At 39.6% G+C, this 26,371-nt stretch overlaps 1 protein-coding gene across 22 annotated transcripts in view; it reads right to left on the bottom strand.

Moving 5' to 3' along the window:
* Positions 1 to 26,371, bottom strand: part of SOX5 (SRY-box transcription factor 5) — a 645,708-nt gene that overhangs the window by 52,813 nt on the left and 566,524 nt on the right. For all 22 annotated transcript variants that reach the window (XM_087765890.1, XM_087765888.1, XM_087765887.1 and 19 more), the window contains one exon: positions 3,776 to 3,922. In XM_087765890.1, coding sequence (XP_087622016.1) covers positions 3,776 to 3,922 — 147 coding nt within the window. The remainder of the gene's footprint in view (positions 1 to 3,775; positions 3,923 to 26,371) is intronic.

Genomic DNA, 26,371 nt, shown 5'->3' with positions numbered 1-26,371 from the left:
CTGAAAATTCACTCCAGAATTACTGTACTTGAAAGGTTACATGGAAAGGGCTAGGATATTGCATCACGCAGGCACTAGATGCTATATTTATACGTGCAACATAAAAAGCAAGGAACAAAAGCAGGAATGAACAGGGCCCTGGCTGTTTACAAGTGAGGGTGATGCTGCTGTCCTTATTCAAGAGTATAATGCACCTCATCTGAAGTCAGTGAAGACTGTGGCTATCAGGTGAGAACCCTGGTAGCATGGTAAAGGTCACTGTTCAGATAAACATATTCTCTATAACATTGCTTTTTTATTATCTCCTGCATGGCCCTGTACGAGCAAGAGGCTTGAAGTTAATCACAAGATGAACTGGTAGGTTATTCTGCCTAGTCCTTATCCGCACCTGTGCCTGTTCGCTCCTACTTACTTGGGAGCGTGTAACCACCTTGAACACCCAACAGAGCAGCATGCAAGCATTTACATGATCAAAGGCAAAATGTGCTTAAGACAGACTTTGGAAATCCAGCACAATTTGGCAAACTTCAAAGATAGTTGCCTTTCAAATGGGTTGTGGAGGAGGCCTTGGTAAATTTGAATGGTATGATTAGCATACCGGCTGTTTTTAAAACTGCTCAAGAAGAAGCTGTGTTAAAATCCATTTCCGCAAGACACACGCATTTTCTTTTGGACAGGCTCCACTAGCTCTGTTTCTTAAATCAATATTTCTGGCACCGATTTCTTCTTGGAAGAATGTACGACACCAGCTCAGTTTCCTAACCAAAACTTGACAGAATGTGTGCAGCACAGCATAATGGCATCTCTACTTCATGGCTTCCTAAAAGTTACAGTACAGAAACCTAGGAAGAGAATTTGACTATTCCAGGTCACATCTGTTGAAAGGCAAGCGAGACAACAGAAGATGCCAGGGTAGTCTGCACAATGTTCAAACACTGGTGAGGGCCACTGATAAAAGGTTTGCCAAAACAGGAGTTGCCAAGGTCTTAGAGGAGTTTCAGGGATGTGTTCAAGTCTTACTAGATTTAAAGGATGATCCTTGGCAAACTCCCCCTGATGCTTCTCAGCATTTCTAGAGCCAACAGTTGTTCCATCTGCTGCTGAGGCCGACTTTGAAGAATCCTTGCAAAGAGCAGCGAACTAACTTTAACACTATACAAGAGGGAAAAAAACACAGCTTTTCAGAAGTGACCTAGATGTTTGCCAGTAGCTTGACACACTCTCAGGTAAGGCTGTCTCCTTGTCTCCAAACACTTGAGCGTATTACCAAAGCTGCGCCAGTGTAAACTGTGGGCTGAAAATAGAGATTCAGCAAACAGCATCTATTGAAGGCTTGTCTAAGGCACTAACTGTTCATCTGTGGAGGTCTGACGTACAGTAAGAGGGAGAAAGACCACCACAAACTAACTTCATGAACCAAGTCGCTGCTGGCGATTAAAAAAAAATATTAAAAAACAGCTGTGAAACCCAGACAGATACTCCCTGACAACAGCTAAAACAATTAAATAAAAAAAAAAAAATTAGCACACACAATAAACTTTTGGAGCTGTTGAACACAAACAAGCTTCGAAAGAGCAAAGGAAGGTTCACACAGACACAAATGAAGGTGTTTAGTTTCAACACATAAGCTTCAGTTTCTGCCACTGTGACGGATTTGCCAGCGTGTTTTCTGAGCCAGGCCACTGCACTATCGTATAAGCTTTATTCTAATTACTGTAGGCTCTATAAAGGTTTCTTTATCATTTAGTATTATAAATAATTGTGCTTCCAGGCTGGAGTTCAAAGCTCAGTATAGCATTCGCACAACAGCACAGGCAGGTCAGGTGACCTTTCTCCAATTCTCCTCTCTCTGGTGCTGAGGACAGACAAAGTGATATGTCTGTCATACGCCATTACCATTAGAACAGAACCTTGTTCTTTTATTACAACTGAACTCCGCCGGATTTCTCAGCAGGAATGCTAAGTGAAATCAATGTCTTGGATTTCCAGGCTGAGCTTGGAGGTCACAGCCACTCTATCATTTCTCAGCATTATCCCTTCTCTTTCTCTCGCTCTCTCTCTGAGCCTCCAACTGGCACACAGCAGATTGAAAACAGCATGCATCACAGGGCTCACGCTGCACAATTTTACAGCCTTTTGGAGCCCCCTTCCTTTCCTTTTGGCCCACTTTTTTTTTTTTTTTTTGCAATTTGCAAATAAGTTTTGTTTGTGTCCTACAGAACTGCAAGCCAAAGGCACTGGAACACCTACAAATATGAAAAAGCAATAAAACACAAGGGGGAACAGAGCTGATCTTGACAGATGCCAGTAAGATGGTTATGGTTGATGTTACCGGTAGATATTGCAGGCCTTCTAATTCCACAGTTGCCACAAAATAAATACTGTGTCCCCTTAGATCTCATCAGACATTCTGCTTGTACACAAGAGATCCAAAAACAACACTGGGATTTTTAAGTGTAGTGGATCTCACAAGCCACTAGCCACACACACAAAAAACCCCTTGTAAAATGCACAAAAATCTCTTGTTAACCATAGGCATGACTTTTTGGAAAAAAACCCCAAAACTATCATCGAGCACTGCACAGCTTTGTGATTCCTTGCTCTATAGTACACAAAAGAAGAGGCCAAGCCAAGGATAAACTTCGGGAAGTCAGAAGGTCTACACTGAGGAGAGAAGAAAGAAAATGTAGACCCAGAGCTTGATTCATTAACACAACAGCTACTGGTTTCACACCATCTATTTTATTCTTGGAATATGTATCTCACTGAGCTGACAATGATATTATTCATTTGTTTGGTTATTTTTAATCTATGCTGTTTTACTGTTAGGGTAAAAACAAGACACTGCTGTCAATTCAAGGAACCTTTTCTGAAATGATAAAGGACATGGACAGCATGCTAGAGGACACTAACAAGAAGAAAGGACACATTTTTATCAAGCTCTTGCTGTCACCTAAACGGGACTGCTTTTTCCCTGCGTTCCTTAGCTAAATTCTTCCTAGTTGTTTTGCAACACCTAAGATGTGCCATTCAATTTTGACCCATTACTTTTGCTCAGCTGTGGCATACACTGAGCTCATCTTCTTCCATTGGACATATTCTGTGTCTTTTTTCTAGGTATAACTAGTCACAAACTGGCAGCGTTACACAGATGTGACTACAAGATGCTAGCTTGACCTCTTAAATGAGTACAGACCTAACTGCCCAGCTAGGACCAAGATTACTCATCAGAGCCCATCGCTTGATGGACAGATTCCAGCCCTGTTCTATGACACAACAGACATTGCTTTGGAGACTTGTTCCTCCACAAACTCCCACTGAACTCTAGGACAGGATCTGGCCACAGATGAGATGCTCCACCACTCTCCATCTCTCATTGACACACTGCTAACCTGACGCCAGTTTACCGTTGTGAAAGGAAATGACAGTTGTGTGCTGGAATAGGAGGTGGTCACCTCAGCCTGCTACCTGTTACTGAAGATAGAAGAAACAGTAGTGTGATAGCTAGGACACTGCAAGGGAACCCAGGGGATCTCAGCTGAGGTGGTGCCTGTTACTGACATCATGTATGAACGGTTGTTTGGTATTTCCGCGCTGAGGTCCTCCCACTGGAAAAATGGCACTACGAATATCCTCCTATTTCAGGAACCCATCCTGAGAAGAAAGCTGCCTGCAACTGTGAGGCACACAGATACCCTTCAGAAAAAAAAAAAAAAACACACGCCACAGTACCCACATTGTCAGAAACACAATGCTGCAGGGCCTGGTACAGTACCTTGCTTTTGGGTGGAGGGCTGTTTGTGCTCTTGTCTGTGTGGATGCTGGTAGGGGATACAGCAGCACCAAGGTTACCCTGGGGTATGCCAGGTATCTTGCCTCCCGGAGACACTTGCATCGCAGCAAGTTGGGCAGCATACAACTGCTGTAAAAACAAACAAAAAATGGGGGTGTGTGGGAGGGAGAGAGACAAAGAGAGGAGAGACATCAACAATAGATAAGTAATTTTCCCAAAACTTCTCCTACTACAGATTATACATTTTCCTTCAGAGGGGTATTTTTTATTTAGCACACTGGTATATTTCAAGACGAGAATTGTCATCTCAACTTTTGTGACTCATTCCTCGGGGGACGAATGACAGACGTCACCACGAGAAACGTCTCAGCTTCCCTCTGTGTCCAGGGATTCAAAACAAGGAACAAAAGCTAATCTTCATGGTTTGCCTGAGCCACTTGGGCAATCTTTCCTTTCCTGAAACGACTTAGGCATAACAGCATCTCCACCGATAATATGCATCGATCCCTGTGAAATTCACATGATGTTTGATACGACCGTCTCTGTGCTACCATTTTACATTTCTTTATCTTACTTGCTATGTTTGCCTTGTTTGCACAGGCTGTAAGGTGTTTGGGACAGGGAATGTCGAAATTTTGTTTAGCATTCACTGTGAGAGTCCACTCTCAGTTGGGTTCTGGGGAACCACTACAGTCAATATAAATATATACATACTGATGGTAATGCACTGTCCATTAGCAACTAGAAGCTCCAGTTAAGACTAAGAACCCTTTCTGTGATAGATGCAAAGCAGATACACAGTGGGAATGTTTTTCTCTTCGAAACTAAACCAGTAAGGCACTTTAAACACATATTTGATTATTAGCATGTGGATACTTATAATCACAGTCATCTGTTTAAAGTTAAGCACTACAGTAAGAGTTTAACAGACAGAGGTCAAAAGCAGAGCGAAAACAGGCAAATTGGCAGTGTTTGGAAGCTCCCCTGACCTCCAAATAAAAAAGTGGAGAAAATAAACATGGTGGGCAGGAGAAGTGGCAATTGTTGCTGCTTTGTGAACAGAGAGGAATTCAGGTGAAGCCAAACAGAAGTCAGATGCCTGAGAGAGCAGGTAATGTAGTAACACAGGCTTTCCCTCCTCGGCCACAGTATCGATTTCAAAGACTCATACTACGTATTATTTGTGCTGTGCAGTGCACGTGTAATGTGTAACACTGAATGATGGTGCTCTTTGCCCGCAGGTGCTAACAGAGCTTCTGAGATGTGACGTGACAAGGAACAACACGCACGAACACGGAAGTGGATGTGAGAAAACAAGGGGTCTTCAATATGACTAGTCTAAGAAGCTGTTAGTGGTGCTCAGTTGTTTTGCTGTTGTTTTTTAGTTAATTGTATATGCTGATAAAAGAACAAAGGTCAGATAGGAGGGCACAAAGAAATACTAACCCAAACCAGCAAGTTTGAAAGAGGAAAATGAGGATTCATTATAGGAGAATTCCACATGGAGCTGTGCAAAAGGTGGAGAGACACTGCTAATGTGAGTTCAGAGCACATAAGCCCTGTAGCAAACACTTAACTTGATCAAATGGGCAAATTTTACTGCTCTGAGTCTCAGACAACCCTGGACATTGTCCCGTGGTTCCCTGTACAAACTCTTCCCTTCACTGGTGCACAATCCTAGCCCTTTCACATAATTAAAAGTAACACATTTCTGCTCTTTTAGGTGTAATCAGGCCCTAAGTTCTTACTTATTTCTTTTTCACTCTTTCTATTCTTTTCAGACTTTCTATTCTTCTCAGCTTTAAATCCTTTTTATTTCTTTTCTTTACTTTGATCACTGCTTGTTCCTTATTTTTCTGTACTTCTTAATCACCATTTATCCATCCCTTTCTGTTTAGTCTCCCTCTCTTTCCCTATCATCCATTCATTCATCCGTTCTCTCCTTGCCTCTTCCTCAAATTTATTTATTCATTTATTCTGTGTGTTACCCCCAGCGAGTCTGAGCCAAATAGATGCAAATCAACTACAGATAAAAGTCATCAAAAACAATCCAGTCACAAATCAGTCACAGATTCAAATGCATGTATTTTTCAGTTGAAGTTCCTATCCATTCATTCTTTCAAAGAAGACTAAATCCAGCAGGGAGAAAGGAACAAGGGTCTGTGTGAACCAGAGAAGAACTGTAGCAGGCAGTTGAAGGAAAACCAAGCCAGCTTTATGTATGAATTAATATATCAGAAGGGCAACAGTTGGTTAAGAAATAGGGTACATGACTAGGGAATAGCTCAAACATAATCGGACTCTAGTGATGACAGAGCAGATCTAGGGAAAGCTTTTCCTTCTCTTTTGCTTGCTATTGAAAAAAAAAGACAAAACAAATTGAGGCAACTATGGGAAAAAGACAAAAGAAAGTCAAACAGCCATTAAGCAGGAAAGGTTCAAGCTTGCTGCTAATCTATGGATTAGATAACAGAGAATATGTCTAGTCCACAAGTAAAAGTAAAACCAACATAGTCAGTTTGGACACTTAGCAGTCCTGAACCAACTGGAGATCACTGACAGGCCATTGACAGCCTGTTGAGGACCGAGCCTCCTGGAAACTTCTGTGAGACTTCAAACAGAATCCTTACCCTGAAACAAGAAGGAATTGTCTACCTCAAATATAGCTCTCAACCTTCTGTTGAGGTCCAAAGAGTGAATCACAACAACTAAACTATATGAAATACATGCACAACATGGTGTCCAAGAATCTGTAGCATCTTACACCTGTTCAGTGGTCACTGAGAAATGAGCTGGAAGCCATGGTTCCTCCTTAGAGTATTGTCATCAACCACCTTTTTGTCAATGCACGCAAAGCAGAGGATGACTAAATAAGCACGAGGAATGAATTTCCCTATGCAACAGCCCAGGAGAAAGCCATATTTTTAGGTGATGAATGGAACATATGGAATTTCAAATGCATGCCTTATTCTCAGTTCAGGGACAGATATACCTCAAGAGAGTGAAGCACACAGTATAGTGTGGAATAATCTGGAAGGAGGGGTGGAAGAAAACCTATAAAGCCTTCATTCATGCTTTGTACAAACTTCTGTCCTTCTGTTATCAGATTCAACATCTCACCTCTATTTAATTCATTTTGAGAATTAAAAACAAACATTAAATAAAATCTTATAAGAGGTCCCTTGTTAGAGTACCCTCTTAAAAAGTCCCCTCCTGCAACACAAACCAACTATTCTACTGAAAAGCAACATCAGGCCCAGCTCTAAAGTGAAAAACATGTAGCTTATGAAATTGCAAGGGTCTGAATCCTATTTAACCAGTAAGATTGCTCTTATATTCCCCTCCCGTTTAAAAAAAAATGGACAAAAATATACAACATGCAGCACATTTCTTAGACTGTCAGTATTTTTGAGCTTTAACATTATTGAACTTGTCTGTTCATATTTAGTTGTTTTAGGACATGATGACTTCTAGCTTATACCCAAGGAAAGGGCAACGGTGTGACCAAATGCTGTGAATCAAGACGGCTAAATGACAACAATTTATGCATTCATTTCATAGACAAACCAAACTGCAACAAAAGAACATTTCTACCCCTGCTTCCCCAGTAGAGTTTCAGATTTTGGAACAGTGTATGAATCGGTCTCTGTTGAAACATTCAACCACCATGCCCCCTTATACTTTTCACAGTAATGAAACCAAGACCTCAAAAAGTGCAATGAAAATGATGTTATTCCGTATCACTGTTGTAATACACTGTCTTGAGCCTCTTAATTTGGATGCCAAACAGAGACTCCTGAAGCCATTTCTGCTACCTTCAGCTAACCTAAAGGCTCGGTCTCAAATTCTAGCGCTCAAGGAGGTCATTTTGCTGCACTACAACTCATACAGGACTTTCAGTCTCTAGGGTCTTGACTGGTTTATTGTGACTGAGGCATTCAGTTGAAATCAGTGAAGCACTACTACTTTAGACAAGTTTATTCTTGCTATACATAATAAATAAAAAAAGGATAATATTCTGAATTTAATAAGATAGATAATACTTCTTCAAGAAGGCAGAATTGGGCTTCTGAAAAAGCAATTAAAAAGTAACATCTATTGTTTGTTTATAACTAAATAACCATGTTTCAGCTCCCCTGCCCATGTGCAATATTGCATGCCTTGTTAATGTTTTCTCATTAACCTCTTATGAAAATCTGCATGGAAGCAAAATCATCAGAACAAAAGCACAATGTGATACACTTAAAAATGAGCAAGAGCTATAGTTATATTTTCAGTGTTGCCCCTCTGTTCTTAAGCTATTAAACAAAAATTCCCCCTTCTCCCTAAGTCACCACCCAAACCGTTTATAATTCTTCCAATATATTAAGCAGAAATATTCAGCTGAATATTTCTCCAAATGGACTAGCTCTAACAGCTATTGGCTTGATGACTCTGTAGTACATCAATAGCAAAGCCTTCAGGTTAGACTGGCTTTGAAAACTTTCTCCTTGGGCATTGTTGTTACATGTTAACAATGCTCATTACTGCTTTGAGGGTACACTAAAAATGAATTCTTGTTCTATTAATACAGAAAATGAGAATGAGATTTAATAGCAATTTTTAAAAGGGTTGAACAAAGTCTTAGCAATTACATAGGCAGAGATAGCTGATTCAAGCACCTATAGGCATTTGGATTACAGTATTATTTCTTATTAAAATATTTTTATTAGCGAACAGCAGAGATTAAGACCTGTTACTTAAAAAAAACACAGAGAGAGAGAGACAGGTGGTACTAGAAACCAAATCAGTTACTGCAATGAATTTGTTTCTGCTATAAAGTACTGCGATGAATTTACAAACCACTGTGCTTAAATGTCTGAACTGTTGACTGATCCAACACTTCTATTTCTTTGTCATTCTGAGACCCATCATTAAAAATATACACATGAATGGCCCTGTTCTTTGATTTTTGCATACTCTGGGGGAAAAAATGGTATAAATAGAGATTCTCTCATTCAGAATACATGAATTTAATTTTATTTACATCAATTTTTATGCTTATGTAAGGCATGCGAAGTGTTTGATTACAGCAGAAAGAATTAATATTGGACCTGTTCAGGTGTTTTTTTTAATTTAAAAAAAAGGACACAAGGAATTAGAAAGAAAAAGGAATTCACTTAAACATCTGACATGCATCCTACTGTAAGATAGCTTTTTAAAAGTAGTGGCAACATAGTTAAAAAGTTAACTGTAGAAATTAGAGTTAAAACTGCACTCATTAGTGATTGGTAGCAATGCTTTCCAGATCTTCTATGAAAAAAGTTCTTCATTTAGCTCTTCACTACATATCTAAAAGGTACAAATACCAGATTTTCATCTTTTCTGTGTCTGAGTTTCCTTCAAAGATTCTTAGTCAAACATTTCAAAGGGACACACTAATTTGTACATTCAAAACTTCAGCGAAGGCTTTAAAGTGCCATTTGTTTGCACCAACTGGAAGATCTTCAGAAAACAAAGATAATATGTGAACACGAATTCAATAAGCTCCTTCAAAACCTTGGCCAAAGAACCCATTGCAAGGTGAATTTTATTCAGCTTCAGTGCTTGAGTTTGCTAGCTTTCACTTTGGGCTAATTTCAGATAAGAACAATATAGCTCGAGATCTGAGATGCACTTAAGAGTATTTAGGTTTATTTTGATTTTATTTTGTTCTTTAGAATTCTGAACACAGTTGGATAATTATTACTGTTCTACCTACTGTATGTCTTTATCACACCCATTTCCTAAAAGAAATTGCCCTGGCTCCCAGTGCTGAGGTACACATATGTCCCACAGAGACTCCTTCTGGCAGGGGACCTTACCTGAACTAGTGTTTCCTTTATTCACCAAGTAAAAAATAGCAAGCTGGATGAATTCGCCCCAAAATTGTGGACCACACAGAGACTAGAGAAGATACACTAAATGTTGAAAGGCTACACTGTTCCTTCCCGTGGCCACAGAAACCAGTTTGAAAACTCCCATCCTAGCTTTGCTCTGTATTTAGCCTAAGGGAGGAAGACAGGCAAGTAAATCATGAATCAAGGAACAGTAATAAATATTTGAAAGTTAAGACTGGGAAAATTAGTAGATAAGTAATATGCTGCTTTTAATCAGAGAGCATTGGTAACACTTGGAGGAACTGCCTAGAGAAATGGTGGATTTTGACTCGATGTTTCAGTCAAGATCAGATGTGTTTCTGGAAAATGAGCTTTAAACAAAGAGTTTATTATGCCCAATAAAATTTTACATCTTGTTTTGTCAGGCTAGACAATCTAATAGTCTCTCTAGCCTTAAAAAAACCCGAGAGTTAGAAAGAAACATTAAGAAAAACAAGTTCTCGTTAGAAAAACTGTAAAGCATTCACAAACAGAACAAGGCTTCATTTATACACTTCTTGCATGCAAGTTACAAGCACAGCCTTGTAACCACCATCTCTCTCATATTAGAAAAACACCACTTTTAGAATCAGTAACCACCACTCTCCATAAAATATGATTCTGGTAGCTGATCTCTAGGGTTCCAGGCCCGCAGCCCTTATGCCTGAGAATAATCTCACTGTAGTCAACAGGACCGCTTTGCCTGTGCCAGGCTGAATGCACTAGTTCTTTTCTCATTTGGAACTTCCATGGTATGACCAACTGGGGATCTCTCGCATCCAGAAACAAGGCTGGAGTCCAGGTCACTGAAAAACTGAATGAGCTTTAAGTCTGCATTTGAAGTAATAAAGACTTCTATCATCACTGCAGTACATTCAAAACAACGCTTGCTTTGCTTGTAAAACAGTGGATAAAGTAAAAAATGTAGGTACAATTTATGGCAGCTCTGAGTTTTGTTAGAAACTAATGCAATTTCGATGGATAGGACAATCATTTTAGCTAAAGTACAACTATATTTGTATTTATAGTAGCTTCTATGGGAAAGACACTAAGCATAACACTCTACAAATGTTAAGAAATTCAGGTTTCCTTGAAAAGCAGTCTTTAATTCTGTCGATGGGTAAATGCTATTCAAATATGAGCAAGGTGAGAATCAGCACCCATGACATCAATTGACCGTTCCTGGTGACACAGGAAGACTGTAGGAAACTCCTGATTAGAGCCTAGACCTCATGGCTCCTTTGTCCCATGCCTTAACAAGAAGACAATCCTTCTACAGGATGTAACTGTAGGAACTTATCAATAGACACTTCCTATCAGAGACTAATAAGATCTGTTAGTTTCTGTGATAAAATATCATTGTAAACTGTGTGTTTAAGATTGCCTGCTCTTTACAAATGAAGAGTTTTTAACTGGAAAACTGCCCAAGTGGCCTACATATTCATACATACCATGTTCACACCATATGACAGTAATTGAAATAGAGTGACTATATGGAATGCATATTGGAGAGGAAACTTGATAATGTCTTCTGGAAAAAGCTTGTTGGATGAAATGTTGCAGATGAACAGTGTCCCCTTCAAGGAAAGTAATTAATATTGTACGTACTTAAAAAAATGTATAATCTGACAACAATTTATTCTTATAGTCTGTTGTGCAGCACCAGAATATAATGTATTCTTGCTGCCATTCCTATTATTTATTTTTATGCCAACAGAACTCCTTTTGTTAGAAAAAAAGATAAAAGAATTTCTTTAAAGGAAGGACATACTTTTGACAGCATACTCCTTAAGGAGTATACAGTAAGATGAGCAGTGGTAATGTAGAAGACCAACAAATAACAGGGACGTGTAATTTAAGAAGAAGGGGCATTTGTTTTGTAAACCGCATTCCCTGTATCACTGACTATTCCGTAATGAAGAATAGAGCTGACTATTCTGTAACGAAGATGAAGTGTTTGTATGAAGGTTCCACATGGAGACTTCTGTCCCAGTACTGCTTTTCCAAATTAGAAGCTTGAAGTCAGTGAAGTGGCCCAGACATTATACTCTTGTAGGAAAAAACTCACTACTCACTATTTGTTTACCACAAGTATGTTTCCCAAGAGCTTATTTTTTGATATATCCAGATTCTTGGCAGCTAACTCAGAGCACCTGACTCCAGTAAGTGTAATTTCCCATTTGAGAGAACAAAATTCTATCAGTGGCCATTTGACAAAATACTTATTTCATATTACATTGCTTTACTTGACTGGTACTGTATATAATCATTCATTGTTATCCATTAAGTGACTAGAGTAGCTAATAAGCAAACACTGCCAGCAGAATTACTGTAAATAAGGTTCTATATATTTCAGATTGCTGAGCTATAATTAAGGCATTTCACTATTTTATACACATCTCCTTAAGCGACTCTTTCTCCAGTTTTTATTTATAGATTTTCTGTTTGCATTTTAAGTTGTTGTATTCAACAGGGAATTAAGTCAGGAAAACTCTGTGCCTGCTTTAGGACTGATACTGAATTAATTACTTCAAATCTGAATACTCTGTTTCTCCTGAAGTTAAGTGCAGAGCTCATGGTAGAAAGATTAAGGTCAATTGAATTTCTTATTTTGAGAACATGGATTTTCTCACTTGAATGCTGATACAGTATCAGGTTCTTATATCTTGATGACTGTAAGATTCCTCAGTGACTTGTCCCTCCTCTTCTTCAGGAATAAAGTAGTGAAATAGGTGTTTTGCAGTACATGTAGACCACAGCACTCAGCCTGCTCTTTTGTGGCAAGCTGTGGTAAGAGGAGTCTTAAAATACTAAGTCGTTTCCTAAAGGTAGCAGAAGGATGATCACCTACCAGAAGCAACAGTGTCATATTACCAAATTACAGCGTGTGGGAGGGGACAAGACATAAATTAAACAACAAAATAAGTTGAACAATTTTCACTTGGATATTTTTCCCAGTATACTTCCTAAAGCTCCCCCACGGTTACATCTTCATGCGTTAATTATGATATCAAACAGTGAAATGAGAAACGTATTTTTTCTACTCTGTTTCCCTCTTGACATTAAGAATATTTCTGAACCTGGAGGACCATGCAATTGTATCTGTTGTCCTTGGAAGTATAAATTAACATTGTTCCTCAGTTATCTGACATGTGCAGGAACTCAGTGACATCTACTCAGCTCATTCAAAAGCTTAATTTGGTCTTTGAACTGAGCTGTATTATGTGGTCAAAGGGTCTGGATAAAGGCACAGGAGACAGAGAGTGACGAACTCTTAGTCCGTCGTAAGCAACTTTCACAGAGCTCACTTTCACAGGCACAGAGAGCCACAGCTACTCTCTTCCAGTCTGGGTAGAGACGAAAGAATGTGACGTTTGTGCCTTAAAGGGGAACTAAGGACTGCATTTGAGCTGCTTCCCTTGTGCCAAGCCTCCCTGAAAAGAACACATAAAGGAGGAAGTACGGGTAGAAGAATGTTGAAAGGGAGGGAGTGGTGATGGATAGACCATCAGAGCTGCAGAAGAAAACGTACTTATTTCGAGAGCTAAACTAAAACAAATTGATTCCTAGAATAGTTCTGAAGAAATTTTTTCCCCTTCCCTTTTTCCTTAGCAGGGAGCACTAACAGGATGTAACATTCAGCTTCAGCAGTTACTTTATTTTATTTTTGGAGGTGGAGAAATTAGAGTCAGGTTATTATTTTGGGGGAGAAGAGCGTCAGTCCTGCAGTGCTACCTTTCCAGTTTAAGGGTTTCTACACTGCAGAAAACTTTCAAGTAAGTTCTATTAGAGTTCAACAGGAATCCCTTTACCTTTAATGTAATTTTTGTTCATATTCATTGCCTTACATGCTCATTACCAAAGTCCTCCAGAAAGCTGACAAGTCCTACCTCATCCTATGGGATCCCATTGAGAAGTCATGGGATCAATAAGGGGCACCAGTTCACCTTCCCAGCAGCACGCTGTGATCCCCTTCCGTAAGAGCAGAATACATAACAAGAACTGTGGAAAGCTACAGCTCGTATGTACTCTTCCTTTGGCTTTAACCCACATGGACTCCCCTCTTCTTCTAAAACAGAGTATTTGTGTTCTAAGTATTACTAAAGACAAAGCTTGCAGAAAAGGTCAATCAACCTTCCTAGACCTGTAGGGAAACTAATTCCAACCAAGCACACTGAAATCGGCCTAACTTTGATCAAGAACATTTTGAGCCTCACTGAATCAGAGCAAATCTGATTTGTTTCAAACCAGAAACAAGATGAGTTTCGCTCTGGTCAGATTCCTCCTAGTGTTCTCAACAGTAAGTCTTATCTACTTTAAACTCACGGAAGTGCCTAACTTCAAACTTGCCCCATTGCTATAAGCTGGATAACTTAGACGCTTAGAAAAACAAACGCATGTTTGTTGAACTGGGATGCTTGAGGTTAAGAAATGACAGGGTACAAAGAGTGTGTGGAGGAGAGAGCCATTATTTGATAACAAAATTGCTGAGGAGAGCTGAGAGAGTAGAAAACCACTCGCTTAATTTCATTATTTTGGAGTTTGCTACATTATATAAAAGTCCCTCTTTAACAAAATGAAGTAGCAGAAACAACTCAATAGCTGTTCAATCTTTTCACTCTTTGATTTTATGATAAAAATGGGTGTGGTCTGTAAAACTCCCCCTCCAGTGGAGCCCGTAAAACTCCAGAGAGCCTGAAACCTCTGTGAAGCTTTGGCAAACTTCTCAGGAAATAACATAAGAAGCTGTTTTCTGCTTCATCTCATTATTTCCATGCTTACACTGATGTAATGGGAAGAGTGACACTTTGCATATTCCATTAGGACACGTACAGAAGTTTAATTCTTAATTCTTAGACACTTTGTTCCCCCAAAAGCGGTCTCTGAAAACATCTGAAATCCCTCAGGATTCAGTTTCTGACTCTCACTACAATGAAACCGCAAACACTAAGGTCCAATGACACTGCATGGTCAGACTTCAGCCCACACATGAAAAGTCTTAAATCTAGCCTGAAACTCACGCCAATATGCCTCTTTTGGCACATGCTGTACTCAAGGTTTAAGAAGGTGTAGGCACAATAACATGATTGAAGGTCAAAGGGAATTACATCTTTATGTTCATGCCACATGCCATGCATCACCCAAGCACAAGAAGAGCGTATATGATGAACTCTGGAACTTTATATTCACCTAAGGGGAATACGATGGCTGCTTCTAGTTTTACCAGTCCACATGGATAACAAAGAACTGCTAGAGCCTCATGTTCCTGTATCAAGTGTGAGCTTTCTACTTTTTAGTATCAAACTGACCAAGGGAAATGCAAGCTTCTCCGTATTTCTCCACTGCCACCTTTCCGTCCTGATGAAAGCTCTCCCAGCTTACCTGGATTACCCTATGGAAGCATCCTCTCTCTCCTTCAACTCTACAGCACTTTGGTCTTAAATCTAGAGGGGGTGAATGCAGAAATACCTCTCTCTGAACTCCTGTTTTTCAGGCAAAAAGGATGCCATTCATTGGCAACAGGGCTGTAATCTCTAACCCATCTCTTAAAGGATCTTATATAGCCACATATACTACAACCAGTGACGTGCACTGTATTAACACTACTTAGCTAGTAACAAGCTCTATAATCCGTTAGTATATCTGATCTATCCATGCCTATTTATTAAAGTTGATTCTCACAATTTGAGGCACTGAGTAAATGTTTAAAAAAAGACATAAAAACTGTAGACTCCTGAGTGGAAATGGTGCTTTTCAAAAATTGTCCCCTTCACACAAATTTTTTGTATGGAATTTTTTATAACATAAAGGTGGATCTGCTTGTCCAAAAACATTAAACACTGAAATTACTGTGGATGCTTAGCAGACATTTTTCAATTGTTAATAATGTGGCTGGGTTATAAAAAGAGCTAATCTGTATTTTAAATTGTTCATCTGGAAATATGGATTAGGGGGGAAAACCAGCAATTTTTATGGTTTAGAAAGCAGTACTAAAACACTAAACTTTTTTCAATTCAAAACAACAGCCAAAACTGACGCAAAATCAAATTTTAAATTGCTTCTGGCTGAGTAGTTGTCTGTAAAGCAGGAGGGGTGGGAATACCAAAGAGTCTGCAATGGAAATACCGAGAAGCTCTTAACTGTAGTCACACTAACAAGAGCTGCTATCATGAAGTAATAACATTATCCAGAAATCTTCGTTCATTACCTCATTCCTAATGCCATCTCATTTCACTTGAGTTCCTTGGGTCTGATGATGGGGTTAACGAGCGAGGAGGTGTTTGAGTGGGCGTGAATTAGGGGCACTGCTAAAATAGAAGCTATTTTAACAGTTCTGTGTTTAATATAGTCTGAAGCTCTGTGATTTTTTTTTCAGGTAGAATACTTGCACGTTCCAAGGCTAACACTGACTTTGGCAGAGGACAGATAATACCTAGACATATTCATATTATAGAGTATTACAGAGGGACTCGTGCTTCTATTCCTTTTCTCTCTCCATCATTCTACCCACAAGTCTAACATAGCAGGAATGCTAATGCTTTGATTTCCTGTGTTCAAGTCTTCCTCAAAAATTTGGATATTTACGGTGACCATGACAGAAAACATCACTGATAGTTTCTCTCCCCCCATCCCTGTACTCCACAAGCCATTTTCACATACCGCACAGCAATCCATTACAATATGTTCTAACATCTGCCTCCTCATATGATGTACGACCTATTTGATTGACCCTTTTTATGCTGCTCCAAGATTGGCTGTTCATTACAGTGGGAGGGTGAACAGTACTCATTGCTTCTTCAGTTAGCAACTGGTAAATATATCTCCATTTCAGGAAAGACTGGTAATGTCAAGGAGGGATCCTCCTCACTTCTCTCCCTATAGCTACGATCCACTCCATACAGTGCCTTCCTTTATCACTAATTACGTGTCACATTTCAATCCAGAACAAGGAAGGTCTCTTGTGGGCCCTCCCATCTATCGTTAATATATTAAACATTTCTGCCAATTAAATTTTTCCACGACATGTATTAACATTACCCAATGTTTGTGACTCCAGCGTGGGAAGCATGAATAACGCAAGAAACAGTACAGTCCTCCATTACGGAGGGACACATCTTGTTTTTGCCAAAGTCAGCAACTGTAAAGTATCTCTCAACTTCTCCAGTTAATATCATGGCATAATACAGGCTTTTGGTCAAAGTGATCATATTCGCTACAATAAAAGGAGCATCTAAGATAACATAGAAGCACTTCCCAATATTGCAGGCATTAAATACAATCCTTATTCTCACCATCTATCTTTCCACCGTGTATTTAACAACATTGACATACCTCAGGACTGCTGTCGACTGTCCAAAGTCATCTGGCATGAAATGGAATGAATATGGCCATGAAAACATAGGAAAGCAATGCACTGACCAGCGCAACGGGATACCTTCTCTTCCCAAGGATGGAAAACTCAACTGACACACGGAAACTACACATATTTGGAAGTTAAAAAGTTGTTTGCACTGACTCCAACTCAGGGTCTTTCACAAATTCTGAGAGAAATATAAAATCAGTTTGCCTTGAGGCTCCATGTCCCACCAGCAATCACAGAAATATTCTGATTTTATTGTCCACTGTTACTTGCTTGCTAACTGGAATTGCCTGGGCGAATGCAAAAGGAAACTGAAACATAGCAGAAAAGTACACGCAGTGGAGGTAAGCGGGGAATCCACCTGACCAGGTCTGAGCTGATCACCCTCAGCTCCCTTTATAAAAACTAGAATGGAACCTGCAACTTCAGGCCAGATGAATTATACATATTAGGCATCCATGGCTAAAGATGATTCTCATCCCACCACTCTGAGTACAAACCAGGAAAACAACTAGCTAGTCTGTGCTCATCATGCCTATGTAATTTTTTAAATTTTGTGTTAGCAGCTGAATTTTTAAAGTGCAATGTATCTGTCCTCTCTGAAGTTCATGAAAAATACACATTTCCTTTTTTCTTGTTACACAAGTAAGATGGAAAGTGACTTTGTCTTCCTCAACGCTGTACAACTGGTAAGGCATACAGCTACATTTTCAGCACAGAACATGTGGGAAAGGGCACATAACTCCCCCAAAGTTGCCTGCAAATTACTTTGGATTTGTGTAGAGAACATATATGTTAACATAAAGTAGAGTGTGAACCCAAGGAAAATGAAGACAAACACTGACAGCTGGCCAATCTTGCCCTTCTTTACTGTGTTTGCCTCAAATATAGTATGTTTGTAAGAATGTGTGAAATACTTCTGAAAATAACAGTTATACTCTATTTAGTTTTAACAAGCAAAGGAACATATAATTTACAATCCTCTTCAGAAGGATCTGATTTACTAAAATTCATGGAGAGACATCAGCAAATTCCCAGGAGGAGTTAGATATCTAATTTATTCAATAACTTGCAAATTTTGGAACAAGGAGGTGTTTAATTCTGATTTTTTTTCTCATATGTCCAAGGTTACACTGAGTTTATATAATGATTCTTTTAAAATTTTATCTTCAATTTAATGTTCCAAAAAGAATCAAACCAATGCTTATACCACACATGGTATCTTTCTTCCAACACTGGTGTGTTACCACATTTCAGAAGGACGCTGACCACCAACTACAATTTCTTTTTCCAACCAAGAGAGGATGTACAAGAGGGAATCTTTGCCGCCTGCATCCCAACAGCGACTGGCAGACAGCCTCTCTCATCATTCTCTTAGGGAATTTTAAGAAGGAGATTCACACCATTAGGATACAACGGACATATGCTGCACGGCTCATCCCCAATTAAGTAAGACCAATTATGATAAGACAGATCTTTGTCCTTCAAATATACTTCTATAATGCAACTCTGAGCCCTGTCCCCAGTATTTAATATACTGCAAGCACACGAAGGATCCAATGGAGCTTCCCACTGCAGAAGTAAGAAGTATGACTGGAAGACAACGGCCATCCTGAAAGGCCTTTTGCTTCAATTTACTGTGTAGAAGGATTATACTGATTTTAATGAGCTTAGGATAAGTAACGTCCTAGAGGATGTACATCACAGATTTTCTCATAAGACTGAAAATATCTTACCTTCCAGTACTGTTTATAATTAGTGCCATTGTCTGAATTGTTTCCCTTAGAGTCTGTTCTTATAGACAGCTTTTTAGACTTTTGACCCTCCTTGAAAGTGAAGCATTGTATAAACTGTAAATTGTTTTGACTAACAAGACTGGTAACAAGTATGAAATGTTCAGGAACAGCGTAACATGTACTAGCAGGATTACATGGCATTTGCAGACATGGGGGGAATCACTTGTTTTAGACTTCCGCAGTTAACTGTAACCTCTCTAAATTGAATTGCCATTTCTGCAGTAGCAGAATCAAGCAAGCCCAAAGATGGTATCTATTCTCATTGGCCTAGAGGAAATCTAAGAAGTTGTCAGCGGTATTATCCTTCCTCCCTCTCCTCCCTCTCCCCCCTGCTTGTCTTCCATATTCTGATGGCTGTTTATGAGCTCAGCTGTCATTCTTTGCACCAGGGAAAGATAGATGGGACACACCAACCCCAACCTAAGTAACCTTTGGATGTGACAAGATTTTTAGGTCAGTCCCGCTAAATGGAAGCCTTGGTGTATCGAGGCTCGCCTCAGGGTGAAATTTCCAGTGAATTTATTATCTCCCAATGCCCTTTGGACTGCTTCCCACCATCAAACACCATGGCAGCACTCGGAACAGGAAGAAATACATTAACTGGAATCTGATCGTTTTAAAAGGTTACAGCTGCCCAAATATAATTTAATTTCATACTTGCCCTTTGAGGGTTTGGTGTATATTTTCATTTTATGACTGCAAATGATAAAGCTCTTAAGATTCTAGGCAATAAAAAAGAAAAGGGGGGAGAAAGTATTTTAAGGGTTAGAAGTCTATTCAGTTCATAGTCCATGAGCAAGGTGACAAATCAGCTTTTTTTTTAATCTAACATTTCCTCGTTTTTTTAGTATTCATTTCTTTCTACACTTGATGGTGAGCAATACCTTTAGTGAAATCAAACCTGTAATGCCACCCAGTGTGATACAAAAGAAACATTTGATATGCAAGCACCTACCTATCCTACATCCATTAAGGACCTGATTCAGAGCAGCAATTACTGTGAAGTGAAATGAAGTTATCTGAATGAATTGATGCAAAAAAAAAAAAAAAAAAAAAAATCAGACTTAAGAAAATGCTTAAATGTAAGCATAATACTTTGAGTTTTAACTGGTAGGCCATGGCTCATTTTTGAATCTCTTCTCTGTCGTCTTCTGTCTGAGCTCAGGTCATGCACACAAGTTTATCTACCCATGCCCACACAGTATGATAAAAATCAGGGTACCCAACACTGCTTTTGGGGCAGCATTCAATTTGGTTAGAGTGCCACACCTGTGCAATAATGAAATTCTAATGCACGAGTATATGGGATATGACATCACAGTACACAACACTAAATGCTGGGAAATTATGCTCATTCTCTCGTTTTCCCACTTAAAGTGAAAGCAAGCACTATGCACTGAAACACAAGCTACCACACAAATGTGAGCTTGGCCAGCTTGGACTAGAGGTAGGAAATGCTGAGTACTCGTCTTTCACTATATCCAATGAAAACTGAGGTACTGAACGAACGCCACTTCACCATCAAACATTCTGATATCATTTTGATGACTGTTTCCTTTCCACAAGACAAATCGGGAAAAATAAAACAGCTGTGGAAATGAGGAGGGATTAAGTGTGAATGTTGCATATCTTATTTTCAAAGCCACCGTAAGAAATTAATTATTGTTGGGCTCCCAAATCCCTTCAGGCCTCTTTAAAAATCTTACCCAAGCATACATTGATATGTACCGTCCAAATTACTTTCACCACCAGTATATCAGACCAGTGTATAGCAAGAAGCAAGGCTGCCATGATAACGGGAATGGGATGAGTAGGGTTGATTGGCCCAAAATGAACTATATTCCAAGGCAGCTATAGGTGACACAGCAGGACAGTGAGTTAAATTTAAGCTACACATACATAACATACTGACTACCCTAAACATCAGTAAGCCCCGAGTTTGTAAAGTAAGTATCAGAATATTGAACAAATGCCAATGCAGAACTACTGTGGAGGAAGTAAGAGATATTTAAGGACAGTTCAACCTACTACAAAATGTAGCACACCCATTAGTGTTTCTATCATGAACTTTCTAATTTTCAGAAGTTCAGAGTTTAATGGTAAAATCAACATCAGAGATAAAATAGGACTTCAGCCATGTTCTTTTGCCAAATTCAGCTAGATCCATTTGGTTCCCTTAATGAAATAAATATGCTGCTGTATTCTATGGTAATGGCCCAAAACACTTTAATAACACTATCACAGGCTGTAATGTTTTGGTGCATTAACGGAGAACACACTGTTATAATTTGTAAAGAGTGTTTAGAGCCATGAAAGGGAAAAGAAAAATTAGGAAAAGGAAAAGAAAAGGGTTTTCTGCCAGATGCTATTTTCACACTTCAGCACGGAGACAAGCGTAACCTGGAGAGTGGACACTTCACCTTCAGAAGGGCAGAGGGCCGCTGGCCTTGCTGCCCAGGTGGGCTGGGGGGTAGCCAGCCTTCCCCGGTACAGCACCCGTGAGGAGGAACACGGGGACGCTGCTTTTTGGGCCCCTGAGTGCATCAGGCAGAGGGACAGGTACCACCTCTCGTGGCACCCCACGTCTCTGAGGGCTTAACCTCATTCCCTTGCACACAAACTGGCAGTCCCAAGCCCCTTTGGGAGAAGCGGATACTGTACCTATAGGAAGGAGCTGAAAAAAGCTACTCTGCAGCAGTCCCCAAAGACAATTTGACTCCCTCAATATGCCACAAACAGGTTGCCCCTGTCAGCTGCTGCTGGTGCAGCACGGGGCACAACTGCGGTTACTAAACCAAACTATGGCTTGCAATACGGCTAGAGGATTCTGCCGTAGTGCAGATTTTAACTAGAGAGAGCAATCACTCTAGACAGCAAGACGTAGAGGTGCAGATATAGCTGGAAAATACTTTTAAAAATCTCAGTTTCTACTGATGTGAGACCATTTGAAACTTTCTTATTGCTTTCCTGTTGTACTGATAATCAGGATACTGATTTCAAAGCTTCACCCACCTTAAAAACACACTGACTTTTAAAAATTTTTATCTTTCTTGTATACATGCTTTTTATTTTGCTTTCTAGTTTGTTTTATTTATATGTTTGTCCATTAGGGAAAGACAACTCAAGCAGTAGCTTGCTGACAGCCCTGCTCTCTGTAATGCTAGAGTTTGTCAGTCCCTGACATAGGTGACTTAACAAACTTGCTGTACGTTTCTGGTCGGGTAAGTTATCTGTGATGTGGCTGGTCTCAGTCAGGGGTTAAGGGATGTAAATCCAGTAGTCTGCAATACTTTTCTCCTTAGATATCTAACGAATGGACAGGAACAGAAACAGACCATTGGTAAAAATGACAGACATAATTCAGTTCTGCAAAGTGAAAGGGATACTTAGAAGCTAGTCTAGGAATTAAGACTCAAACTCAAGAGACCAGCAGAGCTCATGTGGGTTACAAACACAAAAGCTAGTCTTGAGGACCACTAGGAGCTACAGGTACTGTTGCCTCCGAATTTTCTTGTTCAGACTGATCTTACAAAATCCACTGGAGTGGAAAACATGAAGAACCTCTGAAAGGAGGAAAGGTATTTGAGGAAACTGAGCCTAGGTATTGGGGAAATAATTGCACCCTGACTTAACCTCAGAAACAGGCTTATGCTATCCAGACACAACAGAATAATTAAGTTTAACACTCTGAAAGTTACATCTCCAGATACTATGGCATCTTCTATTGAGCTAAGTTCAGCTGATGACTTTGGAAAGAAAACAAACAGAACAAGCATCCTGACCTCAGTGGTTTGTTGTCTAATGCTTAGATCTACAGTCCACAGTAACTAGGTATTTCACAGTTTTAAACTGTGCCTAATATTAGCCTCCATTCATAAAAGATGCTAAAATACCCTGGCTGGTAACAGTTAACCCTGGCAAGAAATCAGACATAAGAAAGACAGGATGAGAATAAGAGCATAAGAACTTTTAATGGCTTGCACTGTTCTTGTTGTATGCAATTTATATCACTGGCCAGTGATACTCTCGCCGTGTACACATTTACTATGCTGTTGTTTATTTCTATCCCATTCTGCCTTGTCAACTGGAAATGACGTAAAACTTTGGAGAAAAAAGAACTGTCATAAACAAGACTGTAGTAAGAAATAAGACATAAATCGAAATTCTTACATGCTCATACATCATACCGATCTGCATCTAACAACAAACCATGTGATATGAGCTAGGTACAACGATGCTAGCAAGATTTCAAGGGAGATTTTCTTATGTTAACTTTTGGGATGCATAAAATGTAGTAATTTGATTTGTGGACCTAAAGGAGTAAGTGAGTGTCAGTAAGTAGTTAGTTTTGTAGAAGTCAGCTTTTCTCCTCACTGTTGTTATTTGTTATTTGTAGCATTGTTCCGCGAGCTCTGAAGAGTGTGCGTGTTAGTGATTTGCAGCTTTCCTGTGTGTTTGTCTGTCACGACGTTCTGCCGAGGCACTGTAAATATACACTATTGGCAGAGCTCAGCATGAAGACAATGAATTCCAAAAACATCCAGAAAAATCCACTAGTCTGACTGCAGCTTTCATGTTTTATAGGAGGCCCATAACCCCCCATTTTATGGTTTCGGAGCGAGTGACCCCGCAGCCAGCCAAGCCCCACTCGGTGTGGCTTCCCGCCCCCCCCCCCCCCCCCCCCGACCGTTTGCTCAGGATTATACAATCTTATTTGCATGATTATATAATCTTCTTTTCAGCAACATCCCTCTGAAAAGAGCAAACAACATAATAGGAAAAACAGTAGCCTAAGCCAACTATTTCAAAACCCAGTGTCTGGAATGTGCAAAGGGCACAAAGTAGGGGAAAAAAAAAAGTTTTTTTGGTGCTGTCATCAGATTTTTTTCTACAGACCTTTCCAGGGAGAATTCATTCCAAACGAATGTAAGCCACAAAACACCGCGGTCCATGAAACACAAACACTTCACAGGTTTGCTCTGTTGCGAATGTAGGGAGGGAGGCATCGTTTCGGTTATCTCAAGGTGCACATACAAAGGTGGCTATTTTCTTCTTTCTCAACAGAAGCTACTTCAGGGCAGTGTAAGACACTTCTCAGATGTTTTTTCCCCCTCTGGTTTCAGACTCTGGCAGACAGGTGTTGCCATTGCTGCTATTTTGACACTGGTTTTGTCTCGCAGCTGAGTGAGCTCATAATATGGACAACATCATTCCAACCATCCGAAGTCCCAGTTATATCGCACAGAAGAATAAACAAAGTCTTAGCCGATATATATGCCTCCACTCCTCGAGTCTTCTCTTCTTTCATACACTTCAGACTTTGTCCTAGACAGGACGTTGTGTAAGTGAAGACTGTCATATTCCAATCTGCAAACAGGCTCTTCTGCTGAAACTACTTACGATGTCAGTTACTTCAGCAATATTCATCTAAAATTAATGCCTTATAAATAATCAAGGAGTAATCTGCTTCCGTCTGTCAGGCTAACCCCAAAAAGAAAGAAGTGTAACATTTTTGCGAGAGAAAAGAAATTAAGGATGACCTGACCTCACACGTACGCTTGCCAGACAGTTACGCACTCTTTCTTGCATGACCTATTTTTCCCTGCTCACACCACAGAGATGTTTCAAACAAATGGCCAGTAATTTAGACTGCTTGAAACACAGAGGGTTGCCACCCAAACAAGACAGTTGGGCATCTTAATGGCTTTGTCAGGTTTCCAAAACTTTTTGGTGACTTGTTATCTCTTTTTCAAGTTGAAATAGAGCTCTATTTATCTAATCCATAAAGGGCAATGTCAAATGTCATGCTTTTCCAGAAATCAGTGTACTGGGTATGGATCATGGCCTAATATTTTGTTATATATCACAGTGTGTGAGTGGCCCCTGTGAAGAAGTATACCGAGTACATACATCTAGTATACTTGGTGTTTTAGTTATAACGCAGACTAACATAAGGAATAACTTACAGCTAAAGAAACTATTTATAGCTTAAGTAAGCCTTCCTATACCCTAAGTTCCAATGCTGGAATACTTTCAACCTGCTTTTGAAAGTGCTCAAAACTATTGCCTATTAAATTCCCCTGAGATTTAGAGAACATCTGTTTCTACTACTAGAATCAGATTCTGTACCAGTTATGAAGATCCCCATCACTTGCAGTATGAACTATTTAATACCTGTGATTTTCAACCTTTTTGGTTTGACAACTCGACAACCTTCTCAGGAGAGACAAAGACCAATGTATCATGATATAAAAGCCTATCTACAACAGCTTAACTTTTCTGAGTCACCTTTCAGACCTATTAAAAGTATGTAATGGCCCCCTAGCAGAAAACCACTGAATTTGCTATCATGAGATATTTAAGGCCACTACTAGAAAAAGGTACAGAAATGGTCATCTTTTCCTAATTCACAGAAGTCAAGAATATAAGAGAAAGCTTGAGAGAGGAAAAGACAAAGGAAAATTGAAACAATACAAGAGATGAGGAGAAAGAAAAATAGAATAAATGTGTGCATATGGAAGACGAGGTGAAGGACTGGGTTTCTTCATGCTGGGGCTTACATGTGACAACAATATGAATCTGAACGCTGGCAAATATGAAATAACATGGAAAAGACACTGTTTATGCTATTTCCATTGTCCAAACATCAAATGCCTTCTGGGAATCCAGGGGGAGTCGGGGGAGGGAGGACTAATAGCTGTATAAGCATCTTGTAACAGGTTCTTCCTAAAGGGGATTTCTTGAAAACTGCTAGGCTCTGATGCTAGCCCATATGGGCTCAGGAAAGTCAGAGGAAACGCTGGCTGCACTTTTTCCAGGATATTTGCATATGTTCTTTAGTATGCAGAATGTCTCTGTATGTAATTGAATTGTTGTTTTTGCCTCTATTAATACATATGCAAATGAGTCACTACTGCAGCTGTGCTGTATTAATCATATGTGTGCTTCTGTCTGTCTGCCCTGCAGGCTCAGGGTCGGAGGGAGGGGGAAGAGGGAATTCAGTCTCTTTAACCTACAAGAAAACTCACTCATGCAGACAGAGGTCTGCTAGCAAACAGCAGGCCTGAGTTACAACTGGAAGGAAGATAGGCTGGTCATTTTTCAGTCTTTTTCATTTTTCATAGATATGGATGGAATCTGAAAGTTATGCAGAAAGGACTGTTAATCTAGATAAAATGAATATGCTACCACTGCTAATTCTTTCCCCTGGAGGGCTGGGGAGGGAGTTATAATCTGACAACCCACAGGGTAGCCATGATATTGTTTTACCATGTGTATTTACTGCCTGTAAATGTCCACTGTGCGTATGTTGAGACACTCACAGTGCTCAATAAAATACAAAGCATTTATATATAGTTTGTCATAATGACTGTCTTCCGTAAATTGACTGGATTCTGATAAAATGATGTGGTCAAGCTTTTCATTCAAATCTATTTTGATAGAATACATTCAGTTTACCCATAACATTGTGTAAGAGTATATCAAAGGCAAGTATGGGCTATTTAGAAGCCAACTACAAAGCACA

This window comes from Nipponia nippon, unplaced genomic scaffold (genome assembly GCF_047370975.1).
Source record: "Nipponia nippon isolate SJK-2023a ecotype South Korea unplaced genomic scaffold, ASM4737097v1 scaffold_3, whole genome shotgun sequence".
Lineage (NCBI taxonomy): Eukaryota > Metazoa > Chordata > Aves > Pelecaniformes > Threskiornithidae > Nipponia > Nipponia nippon.
Note: the sequence above shows the minus strand (reverse complement) of the source record. Positions and strands in the feature narration are given on the sequence as shown.